Consider the following 18,053-nt stretch of genomic DNA (forward strand, 5'->3'; position numbering starts at 1 on the left):
GCGAATGTTCCAACCAGGGAATATGGTCCGATAGATACTAGATTGATTACTCTGTGTACTTAATTTGGAACTCAGGAAAAGTTAAGCAGTTTAAACGAGAACGCTTAGATGAAATATTAGAGATTAATCTACTCCATGCGCCATATAGAGATAATATATACTCAGGATATTCTGATATTACTTAGTCCTACCATAGCTGTGTAGAAGAACTGAAGCCTTCGATTCAATAGACAGCGGATATATTAAACCTTAAAATTAGGAATCGATAAACTTGATGTTAGGGTTAGTCTGTACGATTTTTAATTGAGTGCCAGATGATAATATATAAAAACAGGCCTACTAATTAGTGGCGCTTATCGACGGGGAAAGCGCAGCCCCGATTTAAATGTCAATGTCATAGGGCGTAGGGTGTGCCTTCCCAGTGCCTCGGCTGTGAGGAATGGCGCTCTTCCTCCCCAACCATGGTATTCTAACCACAACAAAGGTATACAATTCACCATGAATGTCCTTGTGTGGAGAAATTCCTCGAAAAGAGTTCCATCGCTCGTGACAAGAAACACTGCTCTCAGAGCGAAATCATTCCTGCGAACCATGTCCCAGTTTCGGGTTATAGAGCACACAGTCCGAGCCCAACATATCCGAGACCGATTCGGCGCGACGGAACCAGGCCATGCGAACAAGCTACGTCTGGCTGTAAAACAATACATCCCGAAATCGAACGAAAAGCCATCTCCTGGCGATGTTACAATTATTGGTGCGCACGCGAACGGATTTCCGAAGGTAACAGGTTACCTATCTCGCGAACGTAGAACCGCAGGTTGACAAAGACAGGAAATGTACGAGCCGCTATGGGACGACCTGGAACAGCGAATGAGCTCCCTGGGCAGGAGAATCCGGAGCATATGGATCGCAGATGTCGCGCACCAAGGCCAGAGTTGCGTCTTGAATGAGAGATTTCTTGGCAATGATCGTTCGTATCTTCCTACCCGACCATAGGGTAGGGATTTTCTGCTGATGCTCCTTAGCTAGCTGGAATGACCACGCGAGAGACCTCCTCTTTTTAATTAATCAGTATCAGGACGAGATGCCCCATCCTATCATCGGAATAGGCCATAGCATGGGAGGGATGCACTTGTATGTATACCCTTTCTATACATGTACGTGCGTGGAGCTCTAATACCTCGGGTTTTAGAGCCAGTTTAGCATTATTGCACCCATCTCTCCTTCAGGCTCTTGTTTTGATTGATCCCGTTATCCAGACCGAGAACCCGAGCAAGGACTATGCTCCTGCTTCGAGCTACAGACGCGATATATGGCCCACAAAAGAAGACGCCATAAAACGGTTTCAAAACAACAAGGTATATCAGAAATGGGATCCTCGTGTGTTTGAAAAATATGTGGAATATGGACTTCGCGAGGTGCCGACCGAGATATATCCGGAGCCTAGTGAACTCGGTCCACAACCGGTGACATTGACCACTCCTAAAGCCCAAGAAGTATTTACTTTCCTGCGACCTAACTACGAGGGCGGGAGAGTAGACCTTGAGAAAGGTGAATGGCAAAACGAGATGCACCCGGATGATTTGGAGGAGGACTACCCGTTTTACCGACCAGAACCGGCGCAGCTTTTCCGTCGTTTGGGTGAGATGAAACCGAGCGTTCTGTATGTCTTCGGGGAAACTTCTGAATTATCTTCACCCGCCGCTCGTCAAGCCAAGCTGGACGTCACAGGTACTGGTGTTGGTGGAAATGGCGGTGTTCGTCGGCAACGAGTGAAGGAGGTGACGCTGCCAACAGGACATCTCGTTCCAATGGAACGAGTGATGGATTGCGCCAATGCCATTGCTACATTTAGCGATGCTGAGCTGTCTAGATGGGACGCCGAGCGCCAGAAGTACCTTCGTAGATGGAATGCTATACCGCGTCGCGACAAGATCACGGTCGACGATAAATGGAAACAACATATTGGGACATTATCGAGGAAGCCCAAACTATGAGAGATTTTTAGCATGCTGAAGGCGAGTCTTTTCTTATCGTGACGAAGGCTATAGAATAAATGTGCTTACCTATTAGAGGCTGTTCACAATTTTTATACTTTTCATTACCGAGAGCCTCAATGGCTTGATTGTTCCAAATTAGATAGCAACCAGATTGCCAGAACAACAGACAAATCATCTGATTATTGGTAACAATAGCCTCATTGCGTACGTGGGCATTCCCCGCATAAGGCTAGCCTCACGACTAGCTGCGAAGTCTATACGAGAGAACCAATAGGACCCAATATAGGGTGCGATGTCAATTTGAGGTTCTGATCCACTACACCGTTTAGCCCTCAGCTAAGCTCCCCCAGTCATGGCTCATTGGCCATGGCCCTTGGGGGCTGAACTATCAGATCATCGATATCTTCAGAGAGAACTATTTAAGCTCGGGTTTATTCAATAACTCCCCATCCACTTTCCAGTACTCGTCCTATCGGTAGCCCTATATCATTCAAAACCACCGTACCTGGAAGAAATACAGAACATGTCAAAGCCAACGCTCATCTTTGCCCCAGGAGCCTGGTACCCATCATCAGCATTCGACCCACTCATCGCCAAACTGGCCCCACACGGCTACACCTGCCAAACAGTCTCCTTCCCCTCAATTCAACAAGCAACCGAAATCAAAGACTTAACGGCCGATATCAACGCCGTACGCGCACTCGTCGAACCAGCCGTGAACGCCGGTCAGGATGTCATCATCATCTCACACAGCTGGTCGGGCCTACCTGTAAACAGCGCACTTGAGGGACTAAGCCGAACAGAACGGCAAAGGGAGGGTAAACAAGGTGGCGTAACGAAGCTGATTTTCATCTCGGCCTTCTTGCCGGATGTCGGAGAGAGCTTGATTGGGGCGTTTGGAGGTGTGCCACCGGAGTGGTATGTTATGAATGTAAGTTTCCCTCGATGGCCTGTTATTTTCAATCCGGTCCGGTACATGAGACTAAGAATGTACGAAATAGGAAGAGAATGCTACAGTCACGGCTGCCGATCCATTCACGCTCTTCTTTCATGATGTCCCGGATGGACGGGAGTGGGCGAAAACACTGCGCCCGCATGCGTGGGCGACGAAGAACTCGCCCGCGACTAGGACTGCTTATGTGGATATTCCTGCCGCGTATCTTCTGTGTGAGGATGATCGGGCCATTCCGTTGTTTGTGCAGGAGTTGATGGTTGAGAAGGCTAGGGGGAAGGGGGCTAGCTTTGAGACGGAGAAGATCAAGACGGCTCATACTCCTTGGTTGGTTGTTCCTGATCAGGTTGCCGCGTATATTAGGAAGCATGCCGGGGAGGAGGTGTAGTTATGATTGTAGACTATTGTATGTGTTACTCTTATTGTTATAGATATCTATGTTCTTCATACGGAGCGAGGTCTGGAACTTTTGACTAGTCCTAGGGATGCCTGATCACGGGGGCTATGATATTCAAAACGCTGATGTATGCATTAAAAGTTTCATGAATGCTAAAAATCAACCAAGTCGCTCAAAATCGCCGTCATAATGCATACATGATACAATACAAGAGATATTATACCAGCTCACAGCACCTTCGCACTTCGGATACCAACCTGCAACACCTCGAATCCCCACTGCTGCATCTTAAACCCATCAAATACGCCATGAGGGTCCAAAAGTACCCTCGGACTCGCCATATGACCAGAAATGCGTTGCCATCGCACCTGGTCCTGGCGGAACTCCTCCCAGTCGGTATGGAGCACCAACGCGCTGCATCCGAAACACGCCGTTTCAATGGACTCGGTCACGGTCACCATTTCTGGATGACAGTCGTAGAGTCGTAGCGTGCTTTCGCTGCGGTCGGCCTGAACGTGCGGATCATATATGTTGACTCGCACCCCATTGCTGGTCAAGGTTCGTACCAAGCCCAATGCCGTCGTGGTCCGCGTATCCATCACATTTCCCTTCGACACAAAGCCGAGCACCGCTACTCGTTTCTCTTTCACGTCGCCTAGTCGGGTGATTAAGCGTTTCACGACTCGATGCCTTTGGTATTCGTTCATTCGGAGGACCGCCATCCAGTAATCAACAACCTCCTGTAATCCCAACTCCCTCGCCAGATACACCAAGCAAAGTACATCCGATTGCAGGCTCGACCCGCCGAATCCCAGTCCTGATCGCTGACTTAATCCGAGAGTCTCCGAGACATAATTGATATTGGCGTTCGTCGACTCGCAGAGAACACTAAGGGAATTGAGACTGCTGATCTGTTGGGCGAGCAAAGCGTTGGCCGCGATTTTGCCCAGTTCCGAAGACCATGCGTCCATGGTCACGATGCGATCATCCGGAACCCATGGGGAATACAGCCGTTTCAACGCCGTCAATGCTTCGGGTGACATGTCTTCCGAGAAGACATGTCCGATGATCACGCGGGGTGGATAAAGGAGGTCTCTGATTGCTGCGCCGGGTACGAGGAAGTCGGGGTTAGAAAGTACATCGAAGGATGCCGATGGCGAGGCCGTTTCTTTCAACTACAACCGTTAGGGCAACCGCATGTTATGGTTCTATGAGACTTACGAGCTTCTTTAGTCGTGGTACAATACCGCATGGCGCGGTACTTTTCTGGACTATGATCTTGTGGCCTGTCGAAACCTGTGCGATCGCCTGGATGGCGATTTCCAAGCGGGATAGGTCTATGTCGCTTTTGTCTCCGTTCATGATACTGGATGGCGCGTCTACACACAGGAAGACCATGTCCGCCGCTGCCACGGCTTCGTGCATATTAGTCGAGAAGTTCACATTGGCGAGCTTCCGTCGGCGCGGTAACAGAGCGATGAGCTCCCCGTGATTGGTACTATTACTTGAATTTTCTAGACAATCTTCATCCTGTGAGGCCTCTAGCTTTGGTGATGGCGACGGTGTCGGTAATGCCGGTGGGTCATTAGGCTCAAATAATAAATCTTCCAGTCCTGGTTCAAAGACAGGAGGGCGATCTGAATTCCATGCGGCAATGAGACGAGCATCACTGTCCACGACAGAGAACTGGATATGTGGGTTTTGCGACGCAAGTACCAGTGCCGTCAATCCACCTGGAGCAAACAGATTAGCGACCATACGAGTCTGAATCAGCACGAGCCATAAACCATACATACCCACATATCCCGCGCCTATCATACAAGCTTTCCGAACATTCTCGACCTTCTCGCTTTTCAACTGCGGTAATTCTATCTCCTCCACGCTATCTGAATAGGTATGCCCTTTAACGACCACCCGAGGACTGTCACCCTGCTCGATGGCCTTGTATCGCCGTCGCCGAAACAAAAAAGTGAGCCCGGCGAGGACGAGCAAAATGGGTAGGAAGGGCATCATGGCCGGGAGAAATGGTAGAATGCCAAACGACCTCCCCTCGTCATGGAGGACTTTGTATCAAGTTGGGACCGAGAAGTGGGCACTTTTAGTGTCGTGTCGAAATGGGTCTATCGATATCAAGTAGCGGTCAGTTCACCAGCCACCTCACCAGCTCCTTTAATTCTCCGATCGTCTTAGATTGTGCCACCATTTCCGACCGTGGTAAGTCAGACTGAATTATCAGACTTGGGAGGATTCGTAACGCGATCCCACTGGTCCTTGGTGTTGTTGTGTCTGACTACGTGGCATGCGACTTGGCGCATTGGGTCTTAGCTATTGGGTACGAACGCGCGGATGTTCTTTATTTGGATCTGCGACGCAGTATGGGTACGTGGCTATACTCTGTTTGTAGTAGTTTCTGTGGATCCAGATGTCAGGCTGTGTATACAGTTCGTTTGGTGTCACCATCTGCTATGATCTTCGCTTTTGCGACCAAAGAAGGTGGACATGTCGGGCTTGTGTATAGCCTCACATCTGGCAAGGATATATATAGCCACATGGTGCTATGTGCACCAGGGACCTAATTTTAACATTATTCTATTCTACTTTATTTTTACTTCGTCACCGCGACCACTAGTATGTCTCAGATATTGACAGCTCTTCAAGGTTTCTGTCATAGGTCAACAGTGGAGCCCAAGGCTTAGCTGCTTTCCACAACGACCTCATTTGCTTGGAAATAATGTAACATGGTATACCTTACCCTATCAACGTAACCTAACCTAACTTAGCTATCTACTAGATTGTCTGCAAATTCCTGTTCGAAACCTAGCTAATATATCGCATTTACTACTGTTATTGAACGATTTCCCTCCGTGGTAGACCAAATCATGAACCACCACGTGAGCAGTGTACCAGACAAACGCCACAACAAAAGTACCAAAAGCAAAACAAGGCCTGGGAAAAAGCAAAGTCTTTTAAGTTTCGCATTGGGGTGGGATACATGAAGAAAGCGCCAAATATAGGGAGCTCCACGATTGATTCTCATTGCCATGACCCCGCCCCCACGCGGGGGAAATTCAAGCAAGGAATGCTCAGCAGCCTCATAAACCCAAACCGAGACTCAATTTTCAGGATCATCCGCCTCTTACCATCTTGAGAAGGAAGTCAAGGCTGCCAGATGACCGTGTCGATTCTTTGTCCCTGGTGATTAGTTGCCTTCCATCGGCGGAACTGCGGATGAGGCCTCCGTGTCGGACCTGCGCTCTGGCTAGGGGTATATAAATTAATGAAATAGGAGCAAAGGACGTTGAAGAATCGAACTATTTAATTCACTTGGTACTATCATCTTTCATAGCCCAAATTATAGACCCAGACATGCCTACGTCCCGAACCATCTCCATTGTCGGATGTCACGCCGAGGGAGAAGTCGGCGATGTGATTATCGGCGGAGTCCTCGACGTCCCCGGAAAGACCATGTTCGAGAAGCGACAGCATTTCCTATACAAGCAAGATGAGGTAAGGTCTCTTCTTCTCAATGAACCTCGAGGCCGACCAGGCAAACATGTGAACCTTATCCTCCCTCCCTGCGATCCCCGTGCTGATGCCGGGTTAATAATTATGGAAAACGAAGAATATGCACCCATGTCGGGATCCAACTGTATATGCACGGTCACCGTACTTTTAGAAACCGGCATGATCCCTATGAAGGAGCCCGTGACCGAGCTTACGCTTGACACTGCAGCCGGACTTGTCCAAGTGAGGGCTGAATGCCGGGGAGGCAAATGCAAGAGCGTCGCCTTTGATAACGTCCCGTCCTTCGTGTTTCAGCTCGATTACAAGATTGACGTTCCTGGTATCGGCACTGTGTCTGTCGATATCGCCTACGGAGGCATGATGTACATACTCGTCGACGCGGGATCACTTGGCCTGAGAATCCGGAACGCCGATGGCCCAAAGTTAGTCGAGGTCGGCGAGAAGATCAAAAAGGCAGTCAACGCAGCTTACACCCCGGCACATCCCGAGAACCCCGATATCTTTGGCTATAGTGTTCTCGCGTTCACTGAACCTGTCGAAGAGCTTTCGGACGGAAGTGGCAAGACGGCTATCAATACAGTTGTTACTTCTCCGGGCAGATTTGATAGAAGCCCTTGCGGCACGGGTAGTTCTGCCCGTCTAGCTGTCTTACATGCTCGAGGACAGATTGCCGTCGGGGAGAAGTTTGTGCATAGGAGTATTCTGGGAACTGAGTTCATCACCCATATCCGTGGGACGACCAAGGTCGCTGATTATCCGGCCGTTTTGCCAACTATCCAGGGTCGGGCGTGGATTACGGGTTATCAGACGGTTGTGCTAGACTCGGAGGATCCTTTCCCCCAAGGATTCCGTGTTGGTGATCAATGGCGCTGTAAACTTTGAGTATGGTGCTCAGTAGCTATCAATACTACTTTAACAGTTGTTGTGTCGATGTCCTGAAGACAAGAACCTAGTCCGGGAAGTTTAATAGCACCACGATTAAGGCTCTACAGTTCAATAAAGAATTAGAACCTGAACCATATATAACTTGCATCATGAAGTACACCAAGCTGTCGCAAGATAAAGAGAAGAGTCCAAAGAATCTCGTCAAGGCGTAAGTACAGAACAGATTACACGCACAGCACCCAAAGTACGACACCAAGCCATTGTCACGGCGACAATGTCGTACAAGATGAGCGGGCCACGTCAAGGATATTAACCTCAAGCCAAACGTCCATCCCTCTTCGCGGGTACGTTTTCGCAGGATAATCCATACCAAAGAAGTCCACATACCATAACCCCGACAAGATGCCCCTGCCACACTTCAAGGTCATCATCGTGGGAGCATCCATCGAAGGCATTACCTTAGCATACTGTCTGCACCGGGCAGGGATCAACTATCTTATCCTCGAAAGGCGCAACGAACGTGTTCCTCCTCGAGAGGACCTACTGATTGTCATGCCAAACGGAGCACGGATCTGGGATCAATTAGGCTTACTGGATCGAATAACGGACTTTATTGTGCCAATAGAGAAGGCGTACATGACTCTACCAGATACGGGCTCACACGAGATTGGGTTCCCTAGAGTTCTACGTGAACGGTGTGTATACCTTCGTCCCATGCAATCGTCACTCTAAGTATCACTTAGATTCGGATATTCGCCGGCGTTCATGAGTAAACGGAAAGTGCTTGAGATGTTATATACCCACCTTCCGCGAAATGATAAACTCAAGTTCGACAAGAATGTTGTCCGCATAGAGACTGGGCCGAATTGTATGCGGGTCGTAACGTGGGATGGATATGACTACGGAGGCGATCTTGTCGTTGGAGCAGATGGTGCGCACAGCAAGGTACGGGGTGAGATGGCTCGACTGTCGAAACTAGAGGGATTAACGATGGATGTCAACAATTGTAGGTTTATCAATAGCCATTCTGGCTGTAAGGTACCCTACTAATGTCTCCTTGCAGATATGACCGTCGAGTACGTTCGTATTACAGGAGTTTCCACGCAAGATTTGGACTATCCAGCATTGACTCGTGGCACCATGTTGACCAGTAATTGTGCAGGGCAGAACATAGCATGCTTGGTGGGGAAAAATGCAGAGATAATCTGGAGTATCTTCTTGAAGTTCGACTGTAAGTACCCCTACGGCAGTGCTCCAGAGCTTTCGGAAAAGGAAATACGACAGCGCTGTGAGAATACCGAACTATACGACCAGGCTCTATCCACCGATCTGAATTGGCGGGACGTGTGGGATAGGCGAAAATCGGTCAGTATGATGCCAATGGAGGAAGGGCTACGTGAAAGGGGGCATTGGAGGGACATAGTCTGTATTGGCGGAAGCATGCACAAGGTGCTCTCATAATCCCCGAGATTCACGTGGGGTGATCTGACAATGATATAGACGGCACCTCATACAGGACAAGATACTAGCTGCTCTATCGAGGATGCCGCTGAGCTGGCTAATTTGTTGCATGGCCGCCTCCGGGGGAGGCGCACAAAGCCCTCGACAGAAGAAATCAACATACTACTCGGTACATTCACGCAACGTCGTATCCGACGCTTGAAGCCTATATATCGCGAAGCCAAACGAGCAATCCGCCACATGACATTCTGCGGGCCGTGGAATCGACTTATTGCGAGATATTACCTTACGAGAAATGAGCAGGTCATTGCCGAATGGTTCTCCAAAGATGTAGCAGGTGGAGTCTCAGTTAAATTCCTCCCACTACCTGAACGTTCAGAGCTGGCATGGTCAGATATTCAGCTCGAGCAACACACGTACTGGGGTGGTGTTGGTACTACGCGGATTCAATGTGGTTCCTGGGCTGCATTACACACCGTGGTTGTGATCGAGTCGCCCAGGTACATCGGTAGAAGAAAGCCTGCTTTATGTCCACTATGATATTATGATATAAGCATTAATTGTGCACATGGAACCCGTGTTCTCATTGGGGGTCAAACATCAAGCATGTAGAAATATGCAACGGTCGCAAACCACAGGAAAGAAGAGGAATGAATGGCTGCCCTGAATGCAACCTGCTAAGATAATCAATCATGCATGCATGAACCTGGAATTCCACTCCATCTGATCTCACATGACCCCGCCAACCCCTTCACCGACTTGCTTCTCATTTATAAAATCCCCCTACCACAAACAAGATCACCGCTCACTCGCATAAACTCCACCCTATCCCTACGACCTGATCGTCATAGAAATCCTGCTATAATTACAATGACCAAGTCACTACCGCGCATCGCCTGTTTTCACGGTGGCGGGTCCAAAGGCGCCATCTACGAGGTTCAATGCTCCCAGCTGGCCGGACTGCTGAAAAACGACTTTCAATTCGTTTTCTTCGACGGTCCTTTCGAAAGCGGACCAGGACCAGGCGTTCTGCCCGCTTTCCGTGACTATGAACCTTTCCGGTCATGGTTCAAGAAGGATGGATCGGAAATCGAGCAGAGTGATGGGAGTGGATACGACATCTCGGGGCGGGATGGTGTGGAGCGCGTTTGGAAATTGATGGAGGCGGCGGGTCCCGGTGGAGAATGGGTGGGTGTAATGGGATTCAGTCAGGGCACCCGCATCACCGGTGGACTATTGTTGGACCAACAGCGGAGGACAGCATTTGGGGAACTGGGAAATACTCCGAAGCTGAAGTTTGGGGTGCTGTGTATGGGTGCGGGTGCACCCATGGTGTCGGAGATTGGTCATCGTATGCTGCTCTTTCTCCTTGCTTTTTCGACGCTCTGAATATTTGTATTGACTACTTGATTGTTACAGAGATGGCCGATACGGGATCGACGGATTTAGTGAAGATACCCACGCTACATGTGCATGGACTGAAGGACATGTTTTTGGCATTGGGAAGGCAACAACATGCGACGTATTATGAGTCGGGTACATCAAAGGTATACGATGTTGATTATCATCATGCCATGCCTTGGTATAAGCATGAAGTCCAGCGATTGGCAGAGTTGATCCGCGAGTTGTATCGAGAGTCCACTGGATACTGAGTACAGCGTGGGCTTGCGAGGTCAATGCGAATGGGTACTTTATCTCGAGTGTCTGGTGAATATTTAACGGCCCGTCATGAGGCTCAACCAGACTACGGAAGGCGTTATAGACGGACATTTTGTTTAATCTCAAGTTTCCTCATGTGGCAGGGTAGGAGTTCGAGGTAACTATAGCGTAATGAAATACGGTTGTCGGAATTGTGCTCCGTATCCGTCATGGAGTATATGATCAATTCAATGTCAACGAAGACGATATTGCCGAAGCTAAGAGATATATGCCTCTTCTTGAGACGATGAAACCGAACCTAGGTGTATATGGTGGATCTACCTATAGCTTCGACGCACTCATTCTCAATGGTGGCATTGCCAATCTCATACTTGATGCTAGGTTAACAACTTCATAATATGAATTTCCTGCCTAGCCGTCTGATACTGGAGAAGACGAGGAATTGCCGACATTGTCTGTCATCATCGCCTTTGTTTGCTTCGGATTTAATTGGTGATAGTAGCACCAAAATTGATAACAGGGCTAACAACCACAGAAGATATTTACGCAAGCAACTCCCTACTTTTGGTCACCTACGAGAATCGGCGTCGTGGTGAGATTCAGATGTGCGCTAATCCCTTTCTCATGTATGCAAATATGTTGATAGAGACAGGATGCCCAGGATGCTATTGCAGCGCTAGTGCTACACCTTCGGAAGTGTTTCCGACACGGGTCTGCTACAAAAAGCCATCCTATTATATTCAGTCCTCTCTGTACCTGGTGACTTTACCTCAACAACATGGAATTGTGTGTTTATGGTGTTACGCATACACAAGCCAAAGTGGTAGGGGTACAAGAATGGTCCAGCCCGCAACAAAAAGCGATAAGGTGAAATATAAAGGTGCAACAATACAAGCTTGGTGTGGTGTGCATTGCTGGAAGGCCCCTATATCACAGTTCGCATCGAAGTCGATTGTGGTTTAATATTCAGGCTGTTGTAGCAGTCCTGCTCCGGGGCCCCCACTTGCACTGCTGCATCTCGACAATACAGAAAAATCTGTCAAAAATGCAATTCCCGCCGTGTTCTCACTTTCCCTTTGAAAGTGCTGCACCGCTCCAGAGTGACCCAGGATTTAGCCGTGACGGATACAACTTCATCATACGCGAATAAACCTCTTCGGCGGTCGTCGACTCCGCTACGACTTGATTGAAGGTTTCAAAGTAGGTCTTCGTCTCCGTGATAGCATCCGGACCGAATGAACCGTTTGGGTCGCTGTGTCCACCGATGACTACCTTCGGATTCAAGGCAGCAAGTTTATCCAGCGCCACAATCCAGGCAAGGCGCGATTCAATGGTCCCAGATTCCCCCATATAAGGGTGCGTATTGCCATAAACGGCGTCCCCCGCCACAAGCAGACCAATCGAGGGCACCCATAGAGCAGTAGTGTCGTCGCAATCCGTGTGGCCCAGTCGCACTACCACCAGCTTTTCATTTTCCAGCTCAAATTCGTCCGCCGGAAGAGCTTCAGCGGACGTGAACGAGTTTGTGATCTGTCCAGGGAATAGTTTTTCCCACACACTCTGCAATCTCTCTGGCGAGTGCTCGTTCTCCATCCTGGACGCAACCTCTGGTATCGCTAGAACCTTCGCGCTGGGAAACTGTTTTAACAGAGTCGAACTGCCGAAATGGTGATCGCCGTGCGCATGAGTGATATAAATGGCTACTAGGTTTTTCCCACTATCAACAACCCAGTTGGCCAACTCTTCCGCGGCTTGGACCGTCAGCTGAGTATCGACGAGCACAGCATCATTTTCGCCGTAGATAAGCGTAGAGCTCGTGGGGACCCATTTAAGATCATCAGCGCCTGCAGGGCCAGTTCGGGTGGCACTCGGCCGCTTGCTGAAGAAGACTTTATGTTGGAGAGTCATGATTATCTTTTCCAGACAAGTCTGAGGGTTGGGAGGTACGCAAATATGGACATTATTTAAGGATAACTCGACGGAGTCATTTCGAAAATTCCAGTTCCCTCAAGTCACTGCCGGATTTGTCATCCCCCAGCTATTACTCTTTATCCTCGGCCGCGAGAGTTTTGATGAGCGATCATGAAAGCTTGGTGGCAGCCGACTGCGCCAGAGCTACTACACCGCAGACCTCCGTCCGGCGATCCACCGCCACAAGTATGCCATGGTGAAGATTGATTTTTACAGAAATAACATCAAACATCGTGGCAGAGCCAGTGTTGGCCCCCTTCACTTGTACTAAATTCGCTTCTCGCCATGGTTTCTGTAGTGTGCAGATATGCCAACAAAAGCCGACCCGAGATCGGCTCGGCGAGGTTAGGGTTTTCAGCATATCGTCTAGACAGGGTCCACAATAGAGCCCAATTGGCCTTCTCTCCCCACCATTCGCATCTGCCGAGCTCGGGTCGGCATTGATTGACTGTGGAGATTAACTTTAAATTGCTCATTTCATTAATGGAGCTGTCATTGAACACGGAAAGGCCACATTTCCTTATAGTTGATCAATAAGCAACAGTCCCGCAGTTAGTGATTATTCATCATTATGATTAGTTATAGAACCCTACTTGGTTTTCAAGTAAGATGACAGAGTTTCCAGTCATAAATCCATGTCTATTATTTATTTATTAAACGAACTAGCCGGCGAATAGCCGACGAAGAATAAGTATAAGCCGTCCGGCATTGTCCAACATTAGAGTCAGATTTGTCCTGGTCAATACCCGTCCCAGCATATCGAAAAGGTCATTAACTCTAGTATACCGGATCATTCCGTGGGATAATAGATAGGTAAAATTCCAGCTGTGGTTTCAATCCCCGGTTGGGGCCTCCGAGGGTGGACTATCTACGTTTACAAACTTAATGATGAAGTAAAGGATTCTGAACGTAGGGACACCCAGTGGACTTAATAATGCGAGATATTAATCAAAGTGAGTTATTCAACGTCATATTAACTTACAAGGAAGCCTCGACTTCTCTCAACCTCAACTGCTGCTCCAGCATCGCCTCGACAATTTCATCTTGCCTCCTCCAATTCATTCCCAACATCCTCTCCGCAGTCCGTGTATCAACTGTCCACCCTCCTTCGATCGGTCCCTCTAATTTACAGCCAACAAAAGGGAACTTCCGCCTCACCAACTCCCTTACTTCTTCCCATGACGCCGCCGGCGCCGACAAAAGAAATTCCGTCCCAGACGGAATCTCCGTCTTAAGCGCTTGAAGATGCGCTTCCGCCACATCACGTACATCCACCCACACGTTCGGCATTGTCGGCTTCTCAGAACGCAGACTATTCCAGAAGAGCGCGTTGATTCCGTCTATCCCCTCTGGTGTTTCCTGGATGAGACTCTCACCAAGAACAAAAGTTGGATGGAGCGTAATGATAGTAAAGTGTGGATTCTGGCGGGCCAGGAAGTCCCGCGTGGCTTGGTGGGCGCAAATCTTCGAGGCGCTGTATTTCAAGCCGTGTCCACGGGGGCCTTCAGGTATAACTGTAGGCAAATCAATTGAGATGATCTCGTTGGTGTTGTCTACCCCATTCTATCAGTCTTGGTCCAGGTACCGGCATGTGGTGGAGGGAAGCAGAAAGATCTTCACCTTTCACGAATACTTCCTTCTGTTGCAGAGCAGTAGGGGGCACTAATGCCAGGACCGAGGATACAATGATCACCTTCTTGATCTGAGGGAATGATAGAGCAGAAAAGAGAACGGATTCGGTTCCTTTGACGGCCGGCTCGATATAGTCTGCTTGCAGATCGGAACCGCGACCTGGCATCGGTGAAGCCAAGTGGAAAACATAGTCCACGCCGGTAAGAGCAGGCTTGAATGCGTCTCGGACGGTGATATCCGTAATGATAGAGATTTCAATTTGGTCGTTATAGTCAGGGTATCGGGCTCGTAGAACGGCTTCCTGCTCGGGTTTGCGGATGACTAGTCGCACCCGGTAGCCCGCCCGTAGGGATACAAGAACGACTTGTGAGCCGATGAACCCGGTCGCCCCGGTAATTAATATAAGAGGGGTAGAGTGATGGGGAAGTGACATGTTGAGCTGATTCTGGGGATTCTCCGTGGATAGGTTGTTCTAGCCGGATGTCGACACTTTTTATACCACCGCGGGGCCACAAAGTAGAAGAAGCAAGCAATAGTGATGGCGTAATCCACCGCGTTGACTCAGTTCACTAATCATAACTAAAATTGATTACCATATCTGAAAGTTTCCTTGGTTGACGTAACTCACGATTTCTAATCTAGCGTTTTGCTCCGAACTCGCACCTGTCTCAGCGGGTATACGATATCCTATAAAGAGGCCTCTACGCAAACCCCAGCCCCTGATTCTCTCATCTCTGCCATACTATCAGAGAGATATCGCTCCCTCCTATTCACCGTATCACATACCATTCCCAGAAAAATGCCCCTCTGGCAAATATACCATCCCCCAGGGACCTTTACCACTTCAACGGAAAAGGAAGCCTTTTCCAAAGCCATAACGGAAAACTACACATTCGTCGGCCTCCCCGCCTTCTATGTTGTTGTCCAATTCCACGAACTGGACCCTGAAAACGTCTTCGTGGGCGGCGATCAACGGTCCAAAACAGCCAAGCCCTTCGTCCGGATAGTCGTCGCCCACATCGCCATCCGTCTGCCAGACGCCGACGAATCATACGCCCGGGTCACCGCCAGTATCGACCGGGTGCTGAAGCCCCATGTACTGGACAAAGGGTATGATGTTGAGTATCATGTTGATGAGACCGAACGGCGGTTGTGGAAGATCAATGGGATGATCCCACCACCGTGGAAGAGTGAGGCGGAGCAGCTGTGGGTGAGGGAGAATCGGCCTGTTGTTTATAAGGGGGCGTTTCCTGAAGGAGGGAAGACGGCGCTCTAGCTTTGGATTGAAAGATGTTTTTCTACGGACTTACTTGCGAAACTTACACTGGTTTTTCATGGCGGAGTCAAAAGGAGTACGAAGTACTATCATTGTATTGCATTCTATTATCGATAGTCTGATATTAGTTACATGTAGCGAGCATATATATCTCAACAACATCTCCTATGGCTTTGTCTTTCTGTTTAGCGGCTTTCTGGATTAACATTTAACAGCATAACTAGTAGTGTTGTCCATCTTTGAATATAACTCGATCTTTATACCAAGGGATGAAAGCCGAGATTACAAGCTCGTCATTAGCTTTATATTGATTTCTGTTACAGTACGCTGTCCAATTTTGGAATGCCGTTGTTTCATTCCATTCCAAATATTGTTTAGTTTTGTTTCACCTTGTATTGCTGGAACAATCAAAGAGTATAAGTGGCTTAAACGAGCTCCTAGGCATCAACTCCGCTCTGAGTCTCATTAACGTACACCACGATAATAACCATCTCAGTCCTGGGTATCTCGTCTGTCTGGAAGCTCAGCCTCGTCTCTGTCTTTGCTGTTCTTCCTGACCTTCATCTTGCTCTGGTATTCCCTGACACAGTCCATCAACTTCCTCGTTATGGCACTTGACTTCTGGTACGGGGGTAAGCTAAGCTCGACCGGGGAGTACACCAAAACGCGACATTCATCATGTTCAATGTCCGTTTGATTGTCACGGAACGTCCGGCTATTTTCCGTCGAGATCTTGAAAAGGTCATGGAACTGTTCGCGGAAGGCAAACTTCATTATGCACTTCCATTGAAGATCCATGATATCTCACATATAAAGCACACGTATGAGGAAGCTCATAGAGGCAAAAACGTGGACAAGTATGTATTCAAAGTGTCCCCTGAATCCGAGGTTGAGGTAAGACACCCCGCTCCTTTACATAGAGCACAGGCCTAAACATCGTAATCCAGGCGACCATCGACAACAGACCGACCTTTAAGATGAACCAGAATGAGACCTTTGTGATTGCAGGTGGCCTTGGAGGCATTGGTCGTGCGTCAGTGGGGTGGATGGCTGCCCGTGGTACAAAGAATCTAGTCTTGCTCTCCCGCTTCGGCCCACGCACTGATCCCGGTATTAAGCTCATCGAAGAACTCAAGGTCATGGGAGTCCGTGTTGAGACTCCTGCGTGTGATGTTACTGATATAAATGCCATGCGCGCGGTCTTTAACAAGTTAATGCCAGAAATGCCGCCTATCAAAGGCGTCATTCAGGCGTCAATCATTGCACGAGTAAGTGCAGCTCCATGTTTGAGTCAGCATAACTACTTAACTTACCTTGTAGGACTCTCTTTTCGATGACTTGGAGTTCCCAGATTGGAAAGTAGCGGTGGAATGTAAAACGGTCGGCTCCTGGAATCTTCACACCGTTTTACCTCACGGACTGGACTTTTTTTTATTCTCTTGGCATCCGCATCTGGCCTTGCAGGAATTAAGGGCCAGGCGAACTACGATGCCGGAAATACATATGAAGACGCGATTACCCGGTATCGGGTGTCTATAGGAGAGAAAGCTGTCTCTTTTGACCTCGGTGCCATGGCTGACGACGGGATATTGGCTGAGGACAAAGCCCTTCTCAGTCGTGTCCACGGCTACGGTGCATTGGATCTCATCAAGAGGGAGACATTCTATGGAATGCTTGATTATTACTGCAACCCAGACCTCCCTCTTTTGACTCCCAGGGAATCTCAGCTCGCGTTTGGCTTAGGAACTGCTGGGGGCGATGCGCTCGAGAGTTTGGACCACGCCCGACAGCCAATGTTGCAACCTCTCGTCCTAGAAGGGCAAAGAAGGTCTACGAAGACCGAGACCGGTACCCGAACTACTAATATGAAGAACATAGAGCGATTCAGAGCATCCGAATCTCTTGAAAATGCGGCAAAATTATTTGCTGAGGCCGCTATTGGAAAGCTCGCAAAATCGCTCGCTACAATGCAAGATGGTGCATCGGTTGACCGAAACAAGCCCTTGCAGGCATATGGGGTTGACTCTCTACTGGCTATTGAGCTTCGGAATTGGATATCCAGAGAGTTTAATGCAGATCTGGCAGTCTTTGAGACTCAAGGATCTTCGACGCTTGGAACTCTCAGCATGTTGGTTGCAGGAAGAAGCACCATCAAACACGAAAAATGGTCGATCATGGAGTAGGTTCCAGTCACTGAAAGATTGCACTCTCGGCGAAAGGTGAATTTAACATAGTAATATGCTGTTTATGCATAAAGGGTAACACTTTGCTGAATCTGAGAACCCACCTCCACGA

General features: G+C 48.8%; 10 protein-coding genes across 10 annotated transcripts; 7 read left to right on the forward strand and 3 right to left on the reverse strand.

Annotated features, from left to right (window-relative positions):
* Positions 1-498: 498 nt before the first annotated feature.
* On the forward strand, positions 499-1,997 carry F9C07_12213 (Alpha/beta hydrolase family-domain-containing protein; the record flags this gene model as incomplete). Its single annotated transcript, XM_041295688.1, has 4 exons — positions 499-780; positions 832-970; positions 1,026-1,134; positions 1,193-1,997. 4 exons carry the CDS (start codon positions 499-501, stop codon positions 1,995-1,997), a joined length of 1,335 nt encoding a protein of 444 aa, XP_041151705.1.
* A 526-nt stretch (positions 1,998-2,523) lies between these two features.
* F9C07_12214 (Alpha/beta hydrolase fold-1) lies at positions 2,524-3,340 on the forward strand (the record flags this gene model as incomplete). The annotated part of the gene is made up of 2 exons (XM_041295687.1): positions 2,524-2,931; positions 3,002-3,340. 2 exons carry the CDS (start codon positions 2,524-2,526, stop codon positions 3,338-3,340), a joined length of 747 nt encoding a protein of 248 aa, XP_041151704.1.
* A 236-nt stretch (positions 3,341-3,576) lies between these two features.
* Positions 3,577-5,362, reverse strand: F9C07_12215 (putative UDP-glucose dehydrogenase Ugd1; the record flags this gene model as incomplete). Its single annotated transcript, XM_041295673.1, has 3 exons — positions 3,577-4,524; positions 4,571-5,082; positions 5,146-5,362. 3 exons carry the CDS (start codon positions 5,360-5,362, stop codon positions 3,577-3,579), a joined length of 1,677 nt encoding a protein of 558 aa, XP_041151703.1.
* A 1,353-nt stretch (positions 5,363-6,715) lies between these two features.
* Positions 6,716-7,756, forward strand: F9C07_12216 (putative proline racemase; the record flags this gene model as incomplete). Its single annotated transcript, XM_041287720.1, has 1 exon — positions 6,716-7,756. The coding sequence occupies one exon, from the start codon at positions 6,716-6,718 to the stop codon at positions 7,754-7,756; it is 1,041 nt and encodes a 346-aa protein (XP_041151702.1).
* Positions 7,757-8,161: 405 nt separating this feature from the next.
* Positions 8,162-9,760, forward strand: F9C07_2236464 (uncharacterized protein; the record flags this gene model as incomplete). The annotated part of the gene is made up of 4 exons (XM_071509991.1): positions 8,162-8,454; positions 8,503-8,765; positions 8,823-9,208; positions 9,260-9,760. The coding sequence occupies 4 exons, from the start codon at positions 8,162-8,164 to the stop codon at positions 9,758-9,760; spliced, it is 1,443 nt and encodes a 480-aa protein (XP_071367178.1).
* Positions 9,761-10,090: 330 nt separating this feature from the next.
* F9C07_12218 (serine hydrolase FSH) lies at positions 10,091-10,872 on the forward strand (the record flags this gene model as incomplete). Its single annotated transcript, XM_071507793.1, has 2 exons — positions 10,091-10,571; positions 10,640-10,872. 2 exons carry the CDS (start codon positions 10,091-10,093, stop codon positions 10,870-10,872), a joined length of 714 nt encoding a protein of 237 aa, XP_071367179.1.
* Positions 10,873-11,944: 1,072 nt separating this feature from the next.
* On the reverse strand, positions 11,945-12,787 carry F9C07_12219 (beta-lactamase-like protein; the record flags this gene model as incomplete). Its single annotated transcript, XM_041287692.1, has 1 exon — positions 11,945-12,787. One exon carries the CDS (start codon positions 12,785-12,787, stop codon positions 11,945-11,947), a length of 843 nt encoding a protein of 280 aa, XP_041151700.1.
* Positions 12,788-13,625: 838 nt separating this feature from the next.
* On the reverse strand, positions 13,626-14,915 carry F9C07_2286934 (putative dihydroflavonal-4-reductase; the record flags this gene model as incomplete). The annotated part of the gene is made up of 2 exons (XM_041295630.2): positions 13,626-14,403; positions 14,471-14,915. 2 exons carry the CDS (start codon positions 14,913-14,915, stop codon positions 13,829-13,831), a joined length of 1,020 nt encoding a protein of 339 aa, XP_041151699.1. The 3' UTR covers positions 13,626-13,828.
* Positions 14,916-15,081: 166 nt separating this feature from the next.
* F9C07_2286935 (putative oxalocrotonate tautomerase) lies at positions 15,082-15,928 on the forward strand. Its single transcript, XM_041287697.2, has one exon. The coding sequence runs from the start codon at positions 15,282-15,284 to the stop codon at positions 15,756-15,758; it is 477 nt and encodes a 158-aa protein (XP_041151698.1). The 5' UTR covers positions 15,082-15,281; the 3' UTR covers positions 15,759-15,928.
* Positions 15,929-16,336: 408 nt separating this feature from the next.
* Positions 16,337-18,031, forward strand: F9C07_2247592 (putative PKS-like enzyme; the record flags this gene model as incomplete). Its single annotated transcript, XM_071510044.1, has 5 exons — positions 16,337-16,652; positions 16,706-17,026; positions 17,079-17,162; positions 17,231-17,937; positions 18,016-18,031. Exons 1-5 carry the CDS (start codon positions 16,437-16,439, stop codon positions 18,029-18,031), a joined length of 1,344 nt encoding a protein of 447 aa, XP_071367180.1. The 5' UTR covers positions 16,337-16,436.
* Between the last annotated feature and the right edge of the window lie 22 nt (positions 18,032-18,053).

This window comes from Aspergillus flavus, chromosome 8, assembly GCF_009017415.1.
Source record: "Aspergillus flavus chromosome 8, complete sequence".
Taxonomy (NCBI): domain Eukaryota; kingdom Fungi; phylum Ascomycota; class Eurotiomycetes; order Eurotiales; family Aspergillaceae; genus Aspergillus; species Aspergillus flavus.

What these genes read in the sequence shown, in the direction of transcription:
- F9C07_2286935 (XM_041287697.2), top strand. Translation starts at nt 15,282, where the DNA reads ATGCCCCTCTGGCAAATATACCATCCCCCAGGGACCTTTACCACTTCA.